General features: G+C 39.2%; 1 protein-coding gene across 2 annotated transcripts in view; it reads left to right on the plus strand.

Annotated features, from left to right (window-relative positions):
• Window positions 1–21732, plus strand: part of CNTNAP5 (contactin associated protein family member 5) — a 253462-nt gene extending 231730 nt beyond the window's left edge. Inside the window, exons 21-25 of one of the 2 annotated variants that reach the window (XM_090143720.1) lie at window positions 10743–10873; window positions 11674–11758; window positions 16607–16825; window positions 18345–18416; window positions 19260–21732. In XM_090143720.1, coding sequence (XP_089999846.1) covers window positions 10743–10873; window positions 11674–11758; window positions 16607–16825; window positions 18345–18416; window positions 19260–19456 — 704 coding nt within the window. In that variant the 3' untranslated portion in view covers window positions 19457–21732. Of the gene's footprint in view, window positions 1–10742; window positions 10874–10967; window positions 11207–11673; window positions 11759–16606; window positions 16826–18344; window positions 18417–19259 lie in introns of those variants that run through there. The other variant, XM_090143721.1, reaches the window with a different exon arrangement.
• The last annotated feature ends 1598 nt before the right edge of the window (window positions 21733–23330 follow it).

Raw genomic sequence — 23330 nt, forward strand, 5'->3', positions numbered from 1 at the left:
AATAATTTGATTATACTGTGACTATGGACAGAGCTGTGGTGCAGCAGAATCGCTGCGGTGGGTGTACCCTCCAGGGTTGTCAAAGTAATGATCGGTGAAAGTCCAGTCCATTTATAACTCTCAGCAGTACCAACACTATAGAAGGGCACTGTGTTATGCAAACACAGCCGGTCACCACTTGGAGAACATCTCTGCTGGTTATTGTGCCTATTTTAGGGGAGAAGAGCCTGCTTGCTTGCTGTAACTGCTGCATTGATCCCACATCCAAAAGATTAACAGTGCTGCAGTAATTGCAATAACAGTGCTGTAGAACTTTCAAATAATAGTGCCCATTACCGAGCTACAGAAAATGGCTAAACAGCTCTAATTAGCCTTTTCAGTGTGTCAGTCCACAGAAGTTATTCACATCACGGGAAGCTACTGCCAAGAATTTTCTTTTTTGTCTTTCTCAGGCTGAATTTTCCCTGTGCATTTTGGCTAATTTACATGATTTCAGTAAATTACCAATAACTTAGTATTATAATGCACTCAGCTTGATACCTAAAGATAGTAATTGCTGGGGGTGGGGAGGAGGATATGTTAGGATGGAAATTGTGTCTCTCTCTTCTGCATTCTTCCTTCCCCCTGCAAGTAATCAAACGCAACATGAATATGATGAAGTATGTTGTCTAGAAAATGCTTCCTTATGCATTCTCCACACTCATTGCAGCTGGATTTCTCTGACTCCAAACCTAGAGAAGGAGCAGATAGTTATCATCAAAGAAAAAAGATAGAATCTCAAACTATCCTAGAGTGATTGAAAATTTATCTGAATTTATTATCTGACCTCCTAAGAATCTAAACGGTTTGAGTCCTTTTTTTCTATCTCCATCCTTCTACCCAGGACCTATTGGCATTTGAGCGAGCTCTGTTCTCTATTTTGGAAAGCAAGTCTCTGAAATTGCCTAGGAAAGATTAAGGGCAAGAAAAAAACACATTACAGGCAAAAGTAAAAATGAAAACATCTTGTGAAGTTATTCAGTGAGGTCTGAGATATGCAGTACTGTACAATTAATGAATATACAGATGTTATACTATATCCACGAGCTTGGCTATGTAGTTTTTATACTGGAGCAAGGAAGAAGGACACTCACCCTTATCCTAAGCTTGTGCTAGAAACTCTGGTGGAGTGAATCCACTGGAGTGGAAAAAGTCCTCCGGAGAGGCGGAGCCAGGCCCCACCCCTTCCAGCAGCACAGGTGAACCACCTACTGTGGCTGGCCCCCCAGCGCCCAGGGCTGCCCACTCCTAGCTGTGCCCCTGCAGCTGCCTTACCACTCACCCCAGGCAGTAGACCAGAGGTTCAGGCCACGATTCAGCAGTTCCCATACAAGCATATAGAAGCAGGGCCTAGATCAACTTTAGTGACCTCTCCTAAAAGTTCTTGAAGTCAACCAATGCTTAAAGTAAATAGGAAAATGAGCCAAAAGCTATAATAAATGTAGCATGAATTAATACTCTTCAAAAAAAAAAAAAAAATTGAGATAATTGACATAATTATTGTCATAATTGAGAAGCCACTGATTTTTTTCTTTTTAATAAACTACTAATTTACTGTCATGTTCTCCTTTCTCAAAGTCAACAGCTGTCCTTTCTGTTGAAGGCGTGTAAATTCTCCTTGCTTTTGCCTTGCAAAGGTGTTGAGCTGCATCTCCAACAACTTTTCTCAAATAAAATTGAAGACTTTGTCATTTAGAGATAAAGAGGCAGACAAAGGAATTAATTCATTCTTTGAGGCAAGTAATCTTTGGATTCTGTTCCTGCTGTACACTTCGAGGTTTAACAGGGCAAAACTAAATTAGGGAAAATAGGTTTTAGTGCTGATTGTCAAGTCTTCTCTGGTTCTTGGGGCTTTAGCACCTCAGGTTTTTTTATTTGGGATATCACAGAACATAACTGCTGCAGAAAGTCCAACTAGGGTAAGTTGCCAGTGCAATAGTTTTATCCTCTGAGAACACCTTCTGGCTTAAAAGTTTCAACATCCATTGAACAACCTGCACAATTTATGTGACTGTGAAATGGAAAATGATGCCAAGGTTAATGTATAGTTATTTTTAACAGATCAGGAACAGAAAAGTGAGTCAGGCTGGGAGGACGGCTTTGTTGTGGAGACTCAAGCAACTCTGTGAGGAGACTAAGTATCGTTCCTTGTCAAGCTCTAGGTTAACAGCCATTGAACTGTCTTTCATGTGGCCGATACAACTATATATCTTCTAAAGATCTTTCCAATCAATTACTGTCGTTGATCCTAAAATCTTATGTTACTTAGTGGGGGGAAAGGAGTAGTGAGAGTTTGAGTGGGAATATGAAAGAAATTGTCCCTGATCGACTGTAAATGGGATGTTGTCTATGGCAGAAGCAGTAGGGAGGATTGAGTGGCAGATCTTCCAGTTTCTTTATGTAACTAGAGAAAGTTCTGTGGTAGAAACATCTCCGGTCCCTTGGGTGATTCCTTGTGTGAGCACACTTCACGGAAGATGGAAATGCTGATTAGTTTTCAGTTCTACTCCGTCCACAAAAAGTTATTAAGATGATAGCTGCACTGGGCACCTAAAGCCTTTTTTGCTTCTTGTATTTAGTTTTCCTTTCTTTCAGTACATGACATTCTAGATCTCTAAGTGTGTAAGACTTTTTTGAAAGGAGCTATTCAGCCAAGAACTTTGGCAGATTTTTTTATCTGCTTTCCAAGAGGAGAGAAGTCGAAGTCTGTCTCATTACCTCAATTCATGGATATATTTGTACTTAGAAAGACCATTTTACTTTACAGAAGGGTCAAGAGATGTTCTGGAGACCCAGAAGGGAAAAACAAGGGAACTATAATTGGATTACACTGAGCAGAAAGTGCTGAGCATGCAGTCAATAATTGACCTGCACTCTGCATATGTAGAGACTGACTTTGAACTCGCTGGTATCTGGCATAAAACCCCAGACCACCAGCTTCAGATAATCAGCTAGAAAGAGAACAGACATTCACTATTGTTAGAAGGAGATCTTTATCTCCCAGAAATAAATACCTGAAGCAAAGGTGCAAAGAGGACAGAGCCAGTCTCTTTTCATTTTTGCCTAGAGGACAAAAAGAAGTGAGCAGAGCCTGAAACACAGGAAGTTCTTCCTGAAAAGCATGAGATGCTGTGTGGGTGACAGCAGTGGAACGGGCTGATGTGAAGTCTCTCTCTGTGGGAATCCTCAGAAGCTGCCTGGACAGAGCCCAGGGCTGCAAGCTGTGGTGGACTTGCTTCAGCAGGGTTTGGACCAGATGACCTCCAGCTGTCTCCCAGTTTCAACTGTTCTGTGATTCTGTGCAAGATTCCAGTAGGTAAAATAGCAAATGTATATGTGTATAAGCATTCATTTTGCTAAGAAAAGGCATGATGCTACCATTTTATGACTCTTGTAATAGGATTGTTATCCAAAACTCAGATATATCCTTTGAGAGTTTGCGTTAATCAGGAGAGGGTCTCCAGTTAGAGGGTCTAACTTCTGCAGTCACAGAGGCTGGCAAAACTCATGAAATAGGCAGTGCTCAGAGGGACTTATTTACTAGAGGAGCAGAACATTTCCAAGAGATCCCTGACCAGCAGGGAGTGCTGTTAAAGCTTAACACAAAGCTCATTTACTCCAGAAAGTCATTAATCCACAAAGTTCTGTTCTATCTTTATTATGCGCTGAGAATGTAAAAGATGTTTGAGAAAAGAGGCACGTGATTATTTTTCTCTTGTTGTATTTAGAAGATTATGGCTTACTTTCCTGTTCCACAGACATCATATTGAGTTCCATGGACTCAAATTGATTGTTTCTTTTTTTTTTTTTTCTGCTCTGTTCAGACCACCTTTTTCCATGTTCTCCTTGCTAAACATTACAGTTGTTAGGTCAGTATGAGAGAAGTTCTCGACTGAACAGGAAGATATTAGAAGGAGAATGGAAACCACTAGCCAGGATCTTGGTGAGGGCAGGGTGGCCCTCACCAGTGAATTTGTCAGGTTATCACAGCAGAGGATCTTAGTCCTTTTCCCCTGGGAGATGTTCATGCAGATTCAGCAATACATATAATTTGCAAAGCTGACTTGAACTTGTGGAATATAATTCACTGGGTGATAATTTTTGTTTTGTTCACTGAATAAGAGAAAAAGTTCTTCCTGCCATCCCGGCTGCTACACTGGTCTTAAATGAAAAGTACAGTGTGAAATCAAAGCCCAGCAAGATAAGATGAGTAAACCATAGGGCCTACTGTGTGTCTGACCATGAGAAGACTAATGGCATCTGTTGTGTGTTTAATGATGGGAAGAGAGTACTAAGCATCAGATTATACAGACAGTTTTTGTTAATGGAGGGTCTTAAAGTGACTTAAAATTCCAAAGGAAGTATAGAAGAGGTGTAGATTAAAATTTTACAGAATAAATCTCACAATCTGAAAGCACGTATTTCTGGGGAGATTTAACTGCATCTGGTGTTTTGAGTTCTTCATCTTTACGTTAGGTCACCTTTGGGGAAAAGTAGTAATTGATGATGTTGCAACATGTAAAAGAAAATGTAATCAGTAAGTCACCAAGAAATAGCTAGAGATGATGTTAATGACTAATAATGTTATTTGAAACTGCTGCTTATCCAGAGGTTGCCTGTCATTTTCCAAAGGATATGAGCATTCGTCTAATTCACCAAAGGATAAATTGGAGCACATAGAAGGAAAGTTATGTCAGCAGGCATCAAGCCGATAGATCTAGAGCGGTGGCAGTGACAAGTATTATTCCACATCAATTGTTTAGCCCTGTTTCCATTATAGTTCCAGCCGTATATGCATGAATGTGGGTTGTTTTTAGAACGTTTCCCTTAAAATCACCTAAATAACCTTGGTGTATAAGCCACTGTATGATGACTACTGTATGATGAGCTCTTTGACTTTCATCATCTTTTAGACATACAATATTCCGATACTTGCAATATTTTGTAGCTTTGGAGCAAGAAGCATTTGCCAGTTGCTTTTGAATTGCTGGTCAGTCTGTGTTGAGCCAACTGGTGGCCATTGGGAATGAAAATCCTACAAGGTTATACTCATCTGTCAGTCACGTAAGGGAACCGGCCACATTTGCTGACTTTTAAGCGATATTCCAGTCTGGTTCCAGAGGCCTAGCAGAACTGCAAAGTAAATTGAGGTCATAGACCTTCAGGCAGAATCTTTTCCTGGTTTGTTTTGGTTTGGTTTTCTGCTGGAGGACGGCAAGCGGTTTGTTAGGCTTATTTCTTGTTGTTTCGGTACAGGTTTTGTTTTGCGTGGGCTTTTCCCCCCTAAATTGAAGAAATGCAATGTGAAAGTGTGTTGTCTATACAGGATAGCTTGAATATGATCCGTAAGTCCTGAATGTATTTGAGTGGGAAGTTTTGAGTGAAAAGCATTCAAATAAGAACCCCTTTTTCCACTACTACGAGAGTACAAAAATTTGGGGAGCTTTGATTTATTTATGTTTTAACCCCATAAAACAGCCTCATCTAAACCAATGCTGTAGATAACCAATCGTATCAGCAAACAGATTTGGCGGCTTCTCTTTGTTTTCTCTGAGCAAAGCAAATAGTAAGAGTCACCTTCTAAAAATATGCAAGTACTTTCTTAGTTAAAAGCCAGTGGACGGAAAGAGATGGGCCCTGTTCTTTGAATTGCCAGCAGCACTTCCATTGAAGAGTAAATTTACTGAGTAAATATCCCTGGGGAGAAGCTGCTAATTAAGGAGCAGGTTTCTTAGCCAGCTGCTCCTAACCAAGAAAGCAGTCGTTCATTTTTAAATATCTAGGCTATAAAGAGGGACGCTGAAGTTGTGCAAGTTGTCAGAGAGGTATTTCCTGGTAGAGATGACAGAAAACTGTCATTTGATATTCTGCAACCAGCAATGAACAAACAACATTTTCACTTGATGAGTTTCAAATAGCTTTCTGGGCTAAATACTTTATTTTTTTCATAATTGCAATATCAATAGCCTCACTAATATTTCCCTCCAGTTGTTTAACTGGTGTGTTCCTTCTTTATTTTGTCTTTTATCAGCAGTTCAGATATGTGCTGGAGGTGGGTAGGGGTAGCATCCTTAATACCTTACTCTCTGTTACGAGCGACTGACTATCGGTTTGAGCCAACTGCACGAGGTTCTGTTGCTCCTTAGTATCTGGGTGCTTCTGTTTCAGTGGGACGTGCAAGTGTGTTCTAAAGTCCTCATCTTAACAAAACATTTGATTTTCTACATACATATTTCTCTCAAACTGAACTTGTCAGCTGCCTTGATTTAAATTATTTTTCCTGAGTTATACAATGGTGATAAAGTTGTACATTTTATATATGCCAGCTACACGTGCTCCCTGGACTAACCTCAGTTTCTCTGAGGGGTGCAAGATTTTTTGCCAGCTGCTCCGGCCAGTTTCAGTCATTAAAAGCTGCTACTGAAGTTTTTATAGATGTTGGGTTCAATCTGGGGTTGCTTAAAACCTGTTTCTATAAACAGAAGTCCTGCAGAGGAATCTCAGACCCCAAGGGCACATCATTCCCTTTCATGCTGTTTGGTTCTTCGTGACAAAATGACTCAAGACCTGTAGTCCTGGTGACATGTGTGACAAGAGCGTGGCTTACAGATAACATTTTTCTTCAGGCTAAGCACTTTGAAGTCTCTATACTGGCATAGTATCCTTGTATTACCAGTAGCCTCAAGAGCTCCTACTTCATTGTTCTCGTCCTCAGCAAAAAGACAAGCAGTTGGAAAGCACCACGCTATTCCTGTCTCTGCTTGGTGGTTGGTTACGCTGACACTGATCATTCATGTACTGCTAGCAAGCAGTAACTCTGGCCTCCATCACCACCAAAACAGTTTCTCGAGTGTTCTGTTTCAGAAGGAGCATCCTCTACCTATTCACCAGCGGGGCAGCATAAATACTGCCGTTTGGTCTCTGTTTCCTGGATCTTCACTCAGAACACGGGGAGCCCTCAGAACCTTGTTGAAACAGCTCTGCAGCTGCTTGATACGAGCACAGCGATGTCATTCAGCCCTACAGACGTGGATTATACTGCTGAAGATTTCAGACTGAAAGCCACAGTGGTGTGTAGCAAGCCATCTTTGATACTGGCTGTAGCCTAGTCACAGTAGCATTGCAGCCCGTGTGGACTCATTTCCTGCAGAAGTGGAGAAGAGAGGTCATGCTGTGGCTGAACTATGCCTGCTCCAGGCCGTTCTGGAGGTAGCACAGTACATCTCCATACTGATCTGCAGTCTGCAGAGGTACTTACCTACGGAATTCAAAGCTAAAAGGGATGGCTGTAATAATCAAGTGAGAATCTACTCTTATCTAGTACTGCTGGGGTAATATGCCACGTAAAATTCTCCTGCCTGAGGCCGAAGCCATGATACCTCTCTCTTTTCTTCCCGCTCTCTTTTATGGACTTTATAGAAATTGCCTCCAGCAATTCCACATATATTAGAGAAGGAAGAAAACACAACATGCAGTGCATCACTTGAGCATTATGGCACTCCAGGTGTGCATGCCCAGACACAGGGAACTGAAAAGAGGTAGACAAGCATGACTGTGACAAGACTGCCAGAAATTGCACTGGTTATGGTTATTGTGAGTCTTTATTGTGAGGCAGAAATGATGCAACAGTGAGAACAGAACTGGTTTATATATGCAGATTTTTATTTATGCTTAGTGACACTGGGATGATGTGAATGGATAAATTCAGCAGACCAGAAAATCAAAATTCAGAGGACAAAAAAAATGCTTAATAACTATTTAATTAATTAATCCATTTATTTTGCCAGTCAAATAGCAAAATGGTAATGTGTATTCCGTCAAAGAAGTGATTCTGTATTCTGCCACCATAAGAAATTTTGATAAGTGCGTACCAAAATTAGCTCTCAGCTACACTGATGTAAATTCCCAAACATCTCTGGAGACATGAGCCCATGTATTCCTGATTTATATTAATGCAAAGCTGACTGCAGGAAAAATGCCAATTTGAATAAAATGATTCTGAAGAACATCAAAAGAAAAAAAAAGTTGCTATTGGAATTTAAAGGAATTGATGAGAAGCTATTCATTCATCTCCTTAAACAATTTAAGTTTAAAATTGTACCTCTATAGATAAGATGTGTTCTTACTGGACATTGAGAATCTGCTCCAGTTTCTCCCAGCAAACAGAACGGATGATTTCTGCTTTAAAATGGAGTTTCTATGATCTAAGACAACAATTAAATCCCTACCCGAGAGTCAAGATAGATCACGTATCTGATGGCTGCCTATGAACACGAACTGTTGACTTCATTGATTGCCTGGCCGTAGGAGCACCGTTTATATTTCAAATGCTGGTGTGACCATAGCATTATACAAGAACAGACAAGTGCATTTACATTTACAATCTAATCAACTAGTACAAGGTCGTGCTCCATTTTCTGTACTAAGACCCTTTCAAAGGCTTCAGGTAAGAGGTGTATGAGTGGCTGATAGAGTTCCCGAACACGATTTGCAGTTAGAATCGATCTGTTTCTCTTTCACAATGCATTTCAGCTTAGTCCATGTAGTCATCTCAGCTGTGGTGTGCAGGGTCAGACAACCTTTCCACTTTTATTGACTCTCCCACTGCCCAAACAGGCAGGTCTGAAAAGGTCCCTTAACTTCTTTGCACTATGGCTTCTTTTCTCATGTCTTTCTGGAGTAATGTGATTATAAGACATTTACATTTTTATTCCCTGTAGATGCATCTTTCGTTCAGTATCAGAAAATGGGATTAAGATTTAAGTTTGAACTTCCAAGCGCAACAAGAATGGTGATAAACAGCAGTTCCTTGGCCTGGCTGTAAGGGGACAGGAGCTCTGCAGTATGAATCGATGTGGCTAAATCTGGACCTATAATATCACGCTGAATAATGCAGTAGTTGTTTCTGACCTTGATATCTTCAAAAATATTCCCCTCTGATATGTGTGAGGAAATGCCTTTGTATTTTTTTTTTATTTTTTTTTTTAAAAACCTCACCAGATCCAGTAAGCCTCTCAATCAGCTAAAAAGCCTTCATCCTAATAATGTGTTATCGTGTTCCTACTCATCTTTGGTAACTTCATCTCCATCCTGCAAAGGTGAGAAAGAGATGGGGGCTCAAACGGGATTGTACAGACTGTTAGAGACGATCTGAGAGAGCTTTTTTTTAACGATTCGATAATTCTATGATATTAACTGTACTTTGGGTCTAGTTTGGCAGAATTATTAACAATAACTGTGAGTTTTATAGAGGTGGCCAAATTCCACCTCTGCAGGAACTTTATATGTTGTTTTAAACTCATAAAGTGGTTTTGCAGTAGCCTGTAGGACAGGAGAGATGACCTTATTGCAGGAGAATGTGCAAGGCTAAAAAGAGAAGTTGTGTCCATGCTATGCAGTGAGGAGAGCAGTCCCTCATTGCCCCTCAGTAATGTCACCATGCACCACACACTTGTGACGGCGCATGCAGCCGTGCCTCAGGCTGCTCGTGCCGCCTTCTGACTTGTGCACAAAACATTGCCTCTGCAAACGCTGAGGCCAGTCTTAGAGCTAACACTGCATGAAAACATCCCTCGGTGACAATGAGTCAGTCAGTCCCCTTCATTCAGCATTGGTAATGTTTGCCTGTAGCCTTCTGCAAAACCTAGTGGCTCTTGGAATAGTCCGGCTTTGCGCTGACGCAAACACTGAAATGGAAGGAGACGGGAGTTTTTACAATGGTTTTCCAAACAGGGAATGAACGAAGGACCCTTCGCTCAAGGTTGCAATGCTGTCCTTCACTTTATCCTTTGAGACGCTAAGAAAATAGCCTTGGAAAAGCTTTTTAACTCTGTAGTACTGCTGTTGTTTGACCCATTTTGGTTGCTGATGCATAAAAAGCACCCGGAAAAGCTTATTATTTTTTTTTCTCTCTGCTGCTTTATTCACCAAAAAGTAAGCTTGAAAGGATTTTATTTAAACGCTTTCTTCCCTTCTAAATTTTGTGTCTGTAGTTCCTCTGGTCGTTTGTGAAAAAGAAAAATTCATATTGAATTCCTTGTTTTCTTACGCATTCCGACTTGTTATGCTACTGTTGTTTACAAAGACTAAAAGAGGTACTTGAGATTTGTTTTTAAATTAATTGTTTTTCAGATAGTTTAGAAAACCAAGGTCAAAGTTGTTTATTTATGACATCTTTTACAAGTTTATACAGCATCGCATATAAATCATAACGAGTTTGGGCCTTTAAATGCTTGAAGTTAAAGCTGTCATGGTTTTCACTGTTTTCTGTATTGTCTGTTATGTCTGGGTGAAACCTTTACTTGAAATAGTAAAGTCTACGAATATTAGTTTACCAGAACAGTGCAAGACCTGCATGCCCTCTGGTGGAAGCAATCCTTCGCAGACTAATGTACGAAGATCAACTCCTGAGGCCTTGCTTGGTCTGGCTTGTGGACAGAAACTCACCTTTGATATACTCAGTTACTCAATTAAGTTAGTTTCTCCACAGCAGAGTTTATTAGCTAGTAAGAAGGAAAAGTCTTCTATGAGTTTCTTCCTTCATTAAAGTGTGAACTCTTTCATTTCTTCTCAACCTGTTTCTTGACTTTTTAACCTTGTTTCTTCACTATAATGAAAAGAAAATGAGTTATATGTTGTGTAAAGGTATTGAACCGTATCTCATTGTGGTCACAGGTTTTATAGAATTCTGTTCTGCTTTTAAGGAAGTTTACAGGTTCGATACAAGTTGAGTAAGGATGGACTGCTCATCTTCACAATCGACTCTGGAAATTTTGCCAACCGAGAGATGCATCGTGTGAAGATAAACAGAGAAGGCAGAGAGCTCATCATTCAGGTACGTCATGGCTTGTTTTCGGGGCTAGATTCCCATGGGAGATGAGGTCGTTCCTTTGCCCTGTTCCCACGCATGGCCTGTTTTACCGAGGCAGGATGAAGAGGACCATCTTACTGCTCCTCCTGTTTTCCTTCTGAGCCTAATTACTACACTTCAAATTACAAAACAAATTTGCCAGGTCTGGGCCGCAGCCAGTTAACAGAGAAGAGTGGCAGGGACTGAAGAGAAGCCGAGCATTAATAAAAGAAAAGAATGAGAAAGAGAAAGAAACACATGGAGCGCTGTCATTTTCATTCCTTGGCGATATCCATTTCTGGGTGGTAAATGATCCATGGTTAACGCAACAACTAAGATAGGTAGGCCTAATTCTGTAGGAAGGAGGTTTACACTAACTGTCGGGGTTCTCCTCAAGTAGCAGTCTTCTATTGTCTGCTGCACCACGGTTTTCTTTATTTATGCAGACCTAATTCTCCACAGTACATTTATAGAGAGGCCTCTTTTGTGCGCACCCTGCAGCACCTAGATTTTGGGAAGCAGGGGAATTTCAGTGTCAAACATTTAAACTTTTAAACTTTTCTACAGGAGGAGTTTCTTTAAAGCCCTTTATGTGACTATTCTCGTGCACCTTTCAACTTCTCATGCAAAAATCAAAGCATATTCACTTGGCTATCTTTAGAAACTGAATCGTGCTTGGGGACAGATTTATTTGCAACTGAGGTTCTTCCCACAAGTCTGCAGGACAAAGGTCGAGGTGTGTCTACATGCTGTTGTAATGAACTAATTGTACTGACCTCTTCCAGGTTGATCAAGTTATCAAACTCAAACACAACTTTTCTGAGATTGATTTTAAGGCCATCAAATCTCTTACTTTGGGCAAGGTCACAGGTAGGTTTTACTAAAAACATTCCTGAGTCATCGTTTATAATAGTGTTTGAGTTAACCTGGGTTGTGTGCTGGCTTTTCAATAGAATTGGGGTGGGTTTTTTTTGTGTGTGTGGCTGATTTAGCTGCAGGGGTTATCCTGAGCAGTCTACTACTCTTACTTATATAGCTCATCAGTGCAAAAATTTGGCAGCTTTACTTATTTGTACTCATAGCAATGTTAGCTTCTCCCATTGCTCACTCCAGTAAAGTGACTCATATTGCCTGTGTGGCTGCACAGGGTGGCATCTTGGCCTAATGATATCATTTTGCTGACTGTAGCTTGCTTCTCTGAAGCCATTTCTGTTTCCTAATGATAAGAAGAACAGCGCTGTGAGCCTTCATCCTCTCTACCCTTATTGCACGCCCTGTCCTTTTCTATTTGAATTCTGCAAGGAATATTTTTGTTACATATAGCACTGAGGGCACAATTTTGCCTGCTCTGTGCATGTACGTTTTTTGAATTTACCCTTTCACACTAAAAAGCTATTACAAGACTGGGAAAACTTTGCCAGGAATTTGGAAATTACAATCCTATTTTGCTGTCACGTTATGTCTTATTTCTTTATATAAGTAAGTCTCATGCATTCCCAGTAAGATTCTAAACATTTCCTTGGTTATAAAGATTTTGGTCCTTTGTTAGAAGTGGACCTCCATACGAAGCTTGTCATCTGTTTCACTACTTCAGTTTATATGCTTTATTAACAGCACCCACAGCCTCTAGGACTGGTAGCTAGACAGAAATAATAATGTCCTCTAACGTCTACTACAGTGCAATTGTATATGATGACATCAGTGCATTTTGCACTGTGTAGGTTAAAGACAGAAACTGCTTTTCCTCTTTAGTAGAACTTGCGTTTGTCTAAAAAAGCAGCAAGCTTTCTAACCTTTGTGGGCAGGTTTGAGAACCTGACACTTTTCAGCCCAGGGAAGAGCTGAACTAAAATCTCATTTTGTCAAGTTTCATCTATAGTGCTGAAGAGGAGCCTCATATCATGACCCTTGCATACAGTTCCACCTATAGATAACCAATCAATAAAACTAAGACTTAATAACCAGCAAATGGAAAATAGCACAAAGACCTTGAAAAATGTAACCAGAAAATTTACAAGGTGCACCTCAGCCTCATGGGGGAAACTAGATGTAGCCACAAAACTAGGAGTACTTTTACAAGTACAAGTTTCTTGCAATGTCAGAGAGCCCAGGTGTATCTCTAAGGGTTTGGCACTCACACTGAACACCACAGATTTGCCTCCAGATAACTTTTAATGCATATGTCCTTCCCCATTTTTTTTGTCTGTTCTCCAAGGTTTCTAGATATTTTCTATTAGTAATAATAAGGTAGCAATAATTTTATGTAATGGCACTAGAGCCATAAACTTGCTCATCCAGTTGACTGGAGATCTTATTGCTGTACCAGGAATCACATAATTAATCCCAGAAAGTCAATTTAATTTCACCCTAATCCTAGATCAGGTTTCTTCTTCACATATTAAATGAACTTCCTCAGACTTTACTCTTTTGTGTCAGGATTTCATTTGCCAAGTTAAATCTCACAGCTATGCTAAGGAGAGTCTTCATACCTTCCCAGAATAGCACTTCAAGGGCCCAGTGCTCTCTCAACCTTTCCTCATAGAAAGGACACTCTTGTTCTTTAATCATCTGTGTAGGCCTTTGCTGGACTCTGCAATAAATCTGTCTTCTGCTGGGAAACCTAGAACTGGACCCTATACTCTAGTTGCACAAAACCCTCAAGTTGCAGGGTACAAGCCTCCAGCTTCTCATGTCTCTAACAGCAGCCTCTGAACAAGCTTTGAGCCAAGCATGATTCCTACCTGTAGCTTAGCAAAGGCTTAGGGAAAAAAAAGGAGAGAAATTTAGGAGCTAGCTGACTCTACTGAAATTAGAAATCTTGTATAGCACAACCACTTCACACAATCCAAGGCCTGAGGTTTTGGTTTTTTGCATATTTTCTTTTAATAGATTATGTTTCAAGCTCATGCAGAACCATATAGGGCTGGCAATGTTGTGACTAAAACTCAAACATCAAAAGCTTCGACGTCATAAATTTCACACTGCAATTCAAAACAGAGTTTCATTTTCAATGACAAGCTATCATCTATCTTTTAGAAAACATACCAATTGCATGGCTGAAATTATCTCCACTAAGTGTAATGAAACAAAGATCTCAAATCTTCCTCTTGGCATTACATATTTAATTGCTAGCAAGCAAAACCTGGAACATCACACCCATTCCTGGTAAAACATGGGTAATCAAGTACTTTTACTTTCTTCTCATTGTCCCTTCCTGTTTCAGAGCTATTTCTGAAGTACATTTCATAACCGGTACCCTACTTCTTGCTAAGCACAAGGTCCTCGTAAGGAAGAGGAAGACCAAGTTTTTTCTTCAAAAAAAAAAATTGGGGGGGGATGAACAGTTTAATTATGCAACAGCTCAAAAAAAGTTCTCTTAATCCCGCTCCCCTGTACACAAGTCATTCAACATAACACAGTTACATCCTGTTATTTCAGATATACATCATCCACATAAGGATTCAGAGGGGACCACACATCATTCACCTCCAGGTTTTATAGGATTCTTGTTGAGTGCAGTGAAAGGCCCATTTTCTGAAAGACCCGAAGTCTTAGAAATCTGTCTGCATACATGGCATTTTTACCAGAAGGCTTCTGGGGTTGTTTTCAGTTTGCTCTTGGATATTTTTTTCTTAAACCCCTTTTTCCTCTTAATTTCAAAACCTTCTAACAACAAATCTTTCTCATTCATGCAAAGAATACTTTGAAAACAGATGATGGGAATTGGCCCTTAATTTGACTTTTAAAACAAGCCTTCAACAGTGCTCTTAGACTTCTCAAGCTACTGTACCATAAAAAACAAATTCAATACTTTGTACATTTTAGCTTTTGCACACTGGGGCAGAACAGAACAATTTAGATTGCCTGATGCCTGAAAGACACCAACAAATCCACTGTTTGTGTCTAAGTTAATAAAAAAGGAAATGCTGAGAGTACTAGAGTACTGATGTTTACAAAGGTTTTCATAAATTCAACGATGACAAATACTGCAAACTGGACATTTTTTATTTTATATGAACCTTCACATAGAAACTTGGAAATGACCCTTTGTCTGCTTTGTAAGACCTCCACCAGAATCTCATTAAAAACCTGAATGCATTATTTTCCAATGCACTGAGGGGAAAAAAAAGAAACAATCCATACAAGGCTACAGGGTTTTTCCAGTGTCAAAGACTTACCTTCACATCTCTCTGGCAGTTGTTCAGTCACTCCCAACCCAGAGATTGTCCTCATAACTCCTCTGGCAGCCAGAGTTCATCCAACTGAGATTTTCCCCCCATGACAGTCTCGAGAGGCAAACCTTACACCATACCTTGCTTCGCTGAGATACAGCCAAATTCGTTCACATTAGTCTAATCTTAGTTAATCTCTCTTTCTCAGCTTGTCCCCTCTGCCTGCATGACATCATGTATACAGATCCTGAGTCCCAAAATTAACATTTTGAGATGGCTTAGTATGTTCTTACACATAAAAGATGTCTATGTTACTCAGGTGGCAAAATCAGTTTTAAAGATCTAAGAGGTGCCCAACTTTTTTCCTAAATTCTTTTGGCTGAAATTTTGATAGTAGAAAAACTGGACTCCATTTTAATGTTTAACATTTTTCAAGCTATGAAAATAAGTATCGTCTGAACTACTTACTTCCCTAGTTTTCAATGCTAGAGTACTTTCCACAAGCAGGTAGCTTCTAAGGTTTTGAGTAACTACTGATACTGTTTTTGTACACATGTAGGTTTTGTCTTGTTTTTAGGTTTTTTTCTCTCCTTTCCTTTTTTAATTGACCTTGCTACAAGGCACACTGTACCTTGTAGATCTCTTAGCAGTACGAATTCAGATTTCTGGAAAGTAAATAAAAGCTTGGAGGAAAGGAAGGATGGCTTCAATGTCCTTTACCAGCTTACCAAGAGAACCTTTGATATTAAATAAAAGAACCAAATTTAAAAGGCATACTTTGGAACTTACTTTGTCTTTGTGAAATTTAAATGAACGCAGTTTAGTTGCACCATCTCATCTTCAGGATGGAAAAGAGCACAGAGGCCCTAGTTCAGCTTTGGATGTAAAGTAAATTAAGAATCGTTTTAATTTTTGTTGTCTTAGTGAAATAGGACTAACAAATATTATGACAGCCTAACTCATAACTTGGAAGATTCTTAACAACTCAGCTTATAAAAATAACAAGTGCTGATGCTACTGACATGATTAGGTAGACTGGAAACATAAGTTAAAGAATAGACACCAAGAGAAGAGTCGAAGCCTATATTAGTAAGCTATTTAATACTGAGCCAGATGAACTGATCTTTAATAGACAATAGAGAGTAGGATTCTTCATGAAAAGAGTAGAGGAAGTAGAATACCTTAAAGATTTATCTGTGAAACTGGTGCTATTATGTTATCCAAAAGCTGAAGAGGATCATCTCACCGATTTGGTGACATTCGCTGCTGTTATTTTTACTATTTATTACTGTTTTTTAATTGCTATTATTGTAGTGATTCACATCTACAGTGTCTTTACATACTGTCAAGTCAGCAGAAAAAAGGGATAAGAAAAGAAACGTAATACAGTCTTTTGTTCAAGCCATCTTGATAGTAAGCCAAGGGAAAACCTAACAATTTGAGCTTAAATGAAATAAAGCAATCAATACAATAAAAGAATTAATAATTTTTTAACCTATCTTCCTAAAACTGACAATCCCCAGACCATTTTTCTGTTGTGTCGCAGACAGTTTAACAATGGACCCTGAAGTCTCAAAGGCAAATGCCTACGGTTTCACTGGCTGCATGTCTTCTGTTTGGTATAACCACATCGCTCCCCTGAAAGCTGCTTTACGCCATCCCAGCATTGCTCCTGTGACAGTCAAGGGTTCCTTGACTGAATCCAGCTGTTCATCCCTAACAGAAGCTGACGTGAACACAGCAACCACCATATATTCCTCTTCAGGTACGTCCTTGCAAGAGGAGAAATGGAAATTAAAAGAATACCGGAGTGTGAGATTCCCTTTGTTTTTTACTGTAATGCAGTTGTGAGAGTGTTATAAACGCTGGAACTGCTAAGTTACTTTCTCTAGGAATTTTAAGTGTTAAGAATGGGCATTAAGATTAGCCAATGCTGCTTTAGAAAGACCACATTTTCTCAATAGCGAATAGAAATACCAGAGTCATAGCATTCACAGCATCTGAAATATGGTTATATGCCTCATTGGCCATTCCCATCCACTCTAGGTAGCTCCAGTGCTGTGGATCTCAAAGGAAAACATAAACGTTACACAGATTTCATATCCCAGTGGCGATCAGCAATAGGAATCTTATAACAAACAAGGCAAATCTGTTCCCGCTCCAGCAGAAAGGAGGAAAAAACCCTTTGTACAAACCCCTTGACAGATACGTATGACATCCACTAAACGCCCATACTTGATTCTCTCAGGCAAATGAGAAACAACAGCACTGGAGCGTTAACAGTAAGGCAATTCCAACAGTTCGTTTATGTCTTTCAATCCTGAGACTGGCCTCTGGGACTCTGAAGTATTTTACATACACAAATTTGTATGCAGACAAGGAGACTCACAGCAGCTGGGAACATCCTCACCACTAACAGGGGCAACTGAGTTGCCACTTCAGTCACCAGCAGATGCAGCAAAAATCCTAACAACCAGAAATGGGTACACATTTAGAGATGGTTTTTACCCCTTGAGCTCTGAAGCTGCTTGGTCTTCTGAGAACTATTAAATGATTATATATCATGATTCCTTTTACATTTGTACTTGCATCAAATCTCCTTTTCCTGCAGCTTCTACTTAAGATATTTAACAGAAAACAAATTATGTTATTTTGCATTCTGCATAGATAAAGAGGCTGCCGATTTCTGAGTGCACACTGTACATGCCGATTCCCACCTCCAGTTCTCTTCCCTCCACCCAGAGGAGTCTGAATTGTCTGCTGTGAAGTACACAAGAAACGTGCACCACAAATATAAAATGGGCAGTAACAATACTGATCTCCCCTCTTTATAAGGTTTAATTTGACATGCATATGTTCATCTACAAACATAGGTCAGAGCTACAGCCTTCACATCTTCCGCTTCTTTCTGGTATCTCTTCTTAGGTATTATAAAAAAAAAAAAAAACAAACTATGACTGAGTAAAGCTCCCAACATGCTTATTTAGCTCAAATTTCTAACAGTGATTTCACTACAAATACACTGAGAAAACACTTTCAGGTGTTAGAGTAGTTGTAAGCTTTTCCGTTTCCTCTTAAATACATCTTTAACAGTGAAGATGTAGAAGAAGTTTGTCCCGCAAGCTTAGAGACCTTTCTGGTTTGATTTTTCAATATCCCAAATTACATCTTCTGAAAAAAGGTTACAATTCACAAGAGTAAGAGGACACTTCTATCTAAGCCGCATTAAAAAAATGAAGTAGTTGATAGAAATAATAGATCTTGTTCCATTTAATGAACTGCAGATCCGTTTGGGAAGACAGACGAAAGGGAGCCACTCACCAATGCCGTCAGAAGCGACTCTGCTGTGATTGGAGGTAACAATTTTTAAAGATTACAATCAAAAAATAATTGTCAGATGATAGAAAACACTTATCTAATGCACATCTATTATTTTCTTGGTACATACCTATAACCAAGCTACCTAGATAGGAATGTACGCTGTCAATTAAGGCAATGATGGGTCTCGAGCAAGTTAACCAGCAACTGCTTTGTGCACCACACTGATTAGAGCCTCAACACCTTATTCACACATCCTCTACTCCTTGAGCTCTCTATTTGCAAGTTGGTGTTATGGAGGAGCTTGCTAGATCATATGGAAGCATCTGTATACGAGGGAAAGTTGTCTTTATTGCTTCATGTAGGGTTTTCATTTTGCTTTAACAACTTGGAAGGCAATTTATCTCTGTTTATTTTATAGGACGCCCTGTAGGGAGCTGCCTTTGATAATATCAAGAAGCTATAAACCTAAGCGTACAAGGCTCATGCCAACTTTCAGAGATAACACAGGAGAAAATACGACAGAGCAGGGATTTGTTTGAGCATACATATCTAGTTTTGTTTTTTTTTCAAATAAACAAACACACTGATACAACTTTGTTTCTAGTGAAGTTAGAAGTTGATCCAAATCAGAAGGTCAATTATATCAATGCTTACTGTCCATGTCACCCAAGTAGATAAAATTCAAATACAGAAAATCAAGAAGAGCACGATAGTCCGTATGCAGTCTTCTGTCTCTAAGATTCATTGTTCTATCATATCCTCTAAACTGATATGCACTGGTAATGTATTTTTGACATAATTGAGTCTTTATTTTTGCATTTTACCCTTTCTACCCTTCCCTTTTTTTTTTTTTTTTTTTTTTTTTTACTTCTCCTCAGGTGTAATAGCAGTTGTGATATTCATCATCTTTTGCATCATCGCCATCATGAGCAGATTCCTCTATCAGCACAAACAGGCACATCGAAGTAGCCAAACAAAGGAGAAGGAATACCCAGAAAATCTTGAGAGCTCTTTTAAAGCTGACACTGACTTGCAGAACACAGTGAGCGAGTGCAAACGAGAATATTTTATTTGATGGACAATGCAATTTCTTTTTACTCTTACTCCCCTGAACTTCCTTCCTCCCTTTCTTTCTTCCCCCTACTCTTCCTTCCCCCCTCCCCACTCTTTTTTTTTTTAGACGTTCATTTTTTCGCTTAATTTTTTATTTGGGAAAGATCACCCTGCAAAAGAAACACTGACAACAATCACAGTGCCTCGTTCTCAGCATAACAACCTGGCAATCGCAGTTTACTTCTGCAGCTCAAGAGACCTGTTATCCCACTCTAAACAAAGTTAGATCCACACACGCACCTGGTTTCTGCTGTGACTTCCTGGATGTTCTGAAGTCCCTTCTTTAACTCTTGTGTTTGTTGTGTTGTATTTTTTTTCCCCCCCACTCTTGGACCAGTTGTTTCATCTCATTTACAATAGAGCTTGACTACGTAAGTAGCTGAGTACATAGCTCTACAAATACTGGGACAGGAGAGAGGGAAAGAATGAGACCAAACCACCTGACTTACTTCACAGGCTTATTTACAAGAGCTGTAACAAACCAGAACAATTCTCAAATGATACGAACAGACATATCTCTATTGATTTCAGCGGTCACATTAATTTATACCAGTGAGTCACCAGTAAGAGGTAACGAAAAATAAAACTGTCTTTCTCATTTAAGCTCCTTCCCCCAACCTCCTGTCCTTTTACTGTAACTTTTAGGCTTACTGATTCTTTTCCAAGAATGTATGTATCAACAACCAATATCATTCCCGTACACTTCTTTCACCTCCATCTCATAAGGCTGGCTTTGTAGACCCGACATACTCTAGCATATCTCTAGCTGTAGCATGGTAAATAGTAGCTTGAATCTCCAAGGGTTTTAGGAAGCTGCTAGGACTTAGGTGCACTATATTTGTCTGAAATGTTATAAATGCAGCATATGTTTGTGACATATGGGGGATTATCACATGCTGAGGTTGAACACTGTTACCATTGAGGCAAACAAAATACACAGAAGGAAAAGTAGAAATAGTTTTATCTTAAATGTTATTCGCCAGTTATTAAAATAAAAAAATAATTAGAAACAATAATTCCTAGTGCTCAAAAAACCCCTGCAAAAACTGCATGAAAGATTGAGCAATAGTTCTTTGTAGAACTTGTAATAACCACTCCAAAGCTAAACAGAGGTTTAATATTATGTCTTAAAAGGTTAATATTTAATCAAGCCTATTAAATCTGTGAAAAAATCCCAAATGCTACAATTAAGACAAACAGTAGAGAAGATTAAAGTCTTCTGTCCTTTCCTGACTGGGAACAATACCGAAGGCTCAAATCCTGCCCATTTTAATTGTGCTGCATAGCTTTAGTATGAGCCTCAAAAATCTTTTTAGTCATAGATGTTGTAACACTAGGGAATTGAGAAGTCCCTCCAAGGTGAGGTATTTCACACCTCGCCTATTTTCTCCACAGGGCTGCTGAAAAGTATTTAGAATTTGCTGTCAGACACCTGCATCTGTATTTGAGTCAATTCATTTAAAGCAACCCCTGTACGAGCCAACTCTGACAGCCTAATGTTCTTAATAAGCTTTATGAAGAAAAGAACTGGAAGGAAGGGAAAGCATACAGGTACATTTTTCTTGCCCCATAAAACTATCTTTCTCCATTCAGACTGATAGACACAAACCATCCTTCTGTTTTGCTACATGTTTGTAGAATTTTTATTCCTACAAACTAAGTGCAACTATAGAGTGCAAAACACAGTGGAATGGCTAGAGAAGGGACACTAAGCAATGAAACACAGTCCTCTCATTTTTCAAGTGACTAGATCGCTTTCAGCCATCAGAATCAGAGCCCAATTCTGCAATATGCTTAAATTTCTCAAGGAGGATCGAGTTCCCATCACCAAATGTAGATATGAGCATTGCTGTAAACATTTCAGATATGGTTCAGTGGCTCAGTTCTGGGAGAGGTGTAAGTGGTATGCTATGTGCAAGCACACACCGGCAAAACAGTGTGTCATATTTATTTTTCCTTTCCCTCATTTATTATAGTCCAGACTGGTAAAATTTCTTGACAATTTTGCTATATCAGTGTGCTTTTGTAAAGAAAAAGAACTGCACATATATAAATGCATGCACAAGTATAAAGAAACACATGCATCTGTAGCCATGGATGTAATGAGCGTGAATGTTTATATGCTACATAGCTGGATAAAAGAACACTTTTATAGAGGTGTGCATATAAGATCCTGCTTTTAAATCAGGTTGTTGATGCTCTTCTAACTAAAAAAAAAAAAAAAAAAATAGGTAAGAAGTACTAAATAAGGTAAACCTTAACATTATTTATTTCATTTGTTTATTTATTTTATTGCAGTGCTTTCTCTAGTGAAGGCATCATTGGTTTATTTTAGTATCAGTTAGTGACAATGAAAATTATAGGAAATAAATACAATTTTTCAAAAATCTCCCAATGTTAAGACTGCCTTCTTTTTCCACAGTTCAAATTAAACGCCTCCTTAACCCCCCCATAAGTTCAGAACCGCTCATGCTATTTTTATTAAAAGGGCTTTAATACAAAGGTGGGGGGAGGTTATTCCCTGTTTACTGAAAGCTAGGATGATAGTTAAAAGAAAACATCAAGAAATTTCTACATATACAGTGTCAGAGCTTATTTTAACATAAAACCAACAAGCACTAGAGGTTTTAGGAGGGTTTCTGTTAGGGAAATAGAACAAAAACTATTCCACAAGAAAAGCCTCAGAGAATGTAAGGGGAAATCGGAAGGATCCCAAGGCCCTTTTTTCTTCTAGAGTTCTGTAACCTCTGCAAATTATTTTTTCTAGCTATTTTTAGGCTACCAAATACCAAAATATGGATTTAGGCACTGCAAATTCCTACTTCCCAGAAATGACTTAGCCAATAATAGCCACACTTTGTACATCTGCTTTGCTGTGAGATGTTAAGGACCTCTGAAAATTGAATCTCATTTCTCTATTAGAAATAAAGCATTAGTCCAAATAACCAGCAGTGTAATTTGCAGCAAGTTTTTCCACTGTCCTTATTCACCTACTGGAGAAAAGACTACAAGTGTCTGGAGCGCATTTTTAACATGCATACCTTCCCCACCCCCCCTTTTTCTTGGCATGGCACTACAATGAAGACTAAACCAAACAGGAGACAGGCTTTCAACTCAGACTAACTAAACTCATTTGGGTGAAAGTAGCTTTGAAAAAAAAAAACAAAAAAAAACATTTAGAGCTATTCTAAGATTAGCTTCAATCACAAGACTCCCCTAACTCTTACTTACCTTAAAATAGATGACCAAATATCAAAGATGAGATGCATCTTCTCTTCCATTTTAACTAGATCTTGCCAGACTGAACCCAGCCCATTTATCAATCCCTAGATTTTCATAGCATAGGCCAAAACATTCAAATAATGACGTTTGCTACATTAGCATTTAGCTGATCGTACATTTGGTGAGGAACAATCTGCGGAACGTGGTTTCGCTAGACTGGAGGGATGTGAATCTTCACATAATGAAGTCCGCCAATGTTTTTCTTAGTGTAGGATTGAGCCCTAGGTCACCAGGAACTCAAAGACTGTCTTTGAGTCTTTTTGTTTTGGTTGGCATTTGTTTTCACAGGCTTTGTTCCATACTTAAGTCAGTGAGGACAGCAAACTTTTCACACTTAAAGATGAAAGATTAGGCTCCAGAGGTGCATCTCTCTCTCTACTGATCGTAGAGAGAGAGGAGGATCCTGGCAATAGGCTAGCTATGTATACCATTTGCCTATATAAAGGAATCTTGAACCCTCACAGCTCCAGTAGATGCATCTGCACAAGGCTTGCAAGAAACGCATTCCTTTCAGAGGTGCCAGCTGGGAGCTGGTATCCAAAACTACCCTAGGC

This window comes from Phasianus colchicus, chromosome 7 (assembly GCF_987193195.1).
Source record: "Phasianus colchicus chromosome 7, bPhaCol1.hap1.1, whole genome shotgun sequence".
NCBI lineage: Eukaryota > Metazoa > Chordata > Aves > Galliformes > Phasianidae > Phasianus > Phasianus colchicus.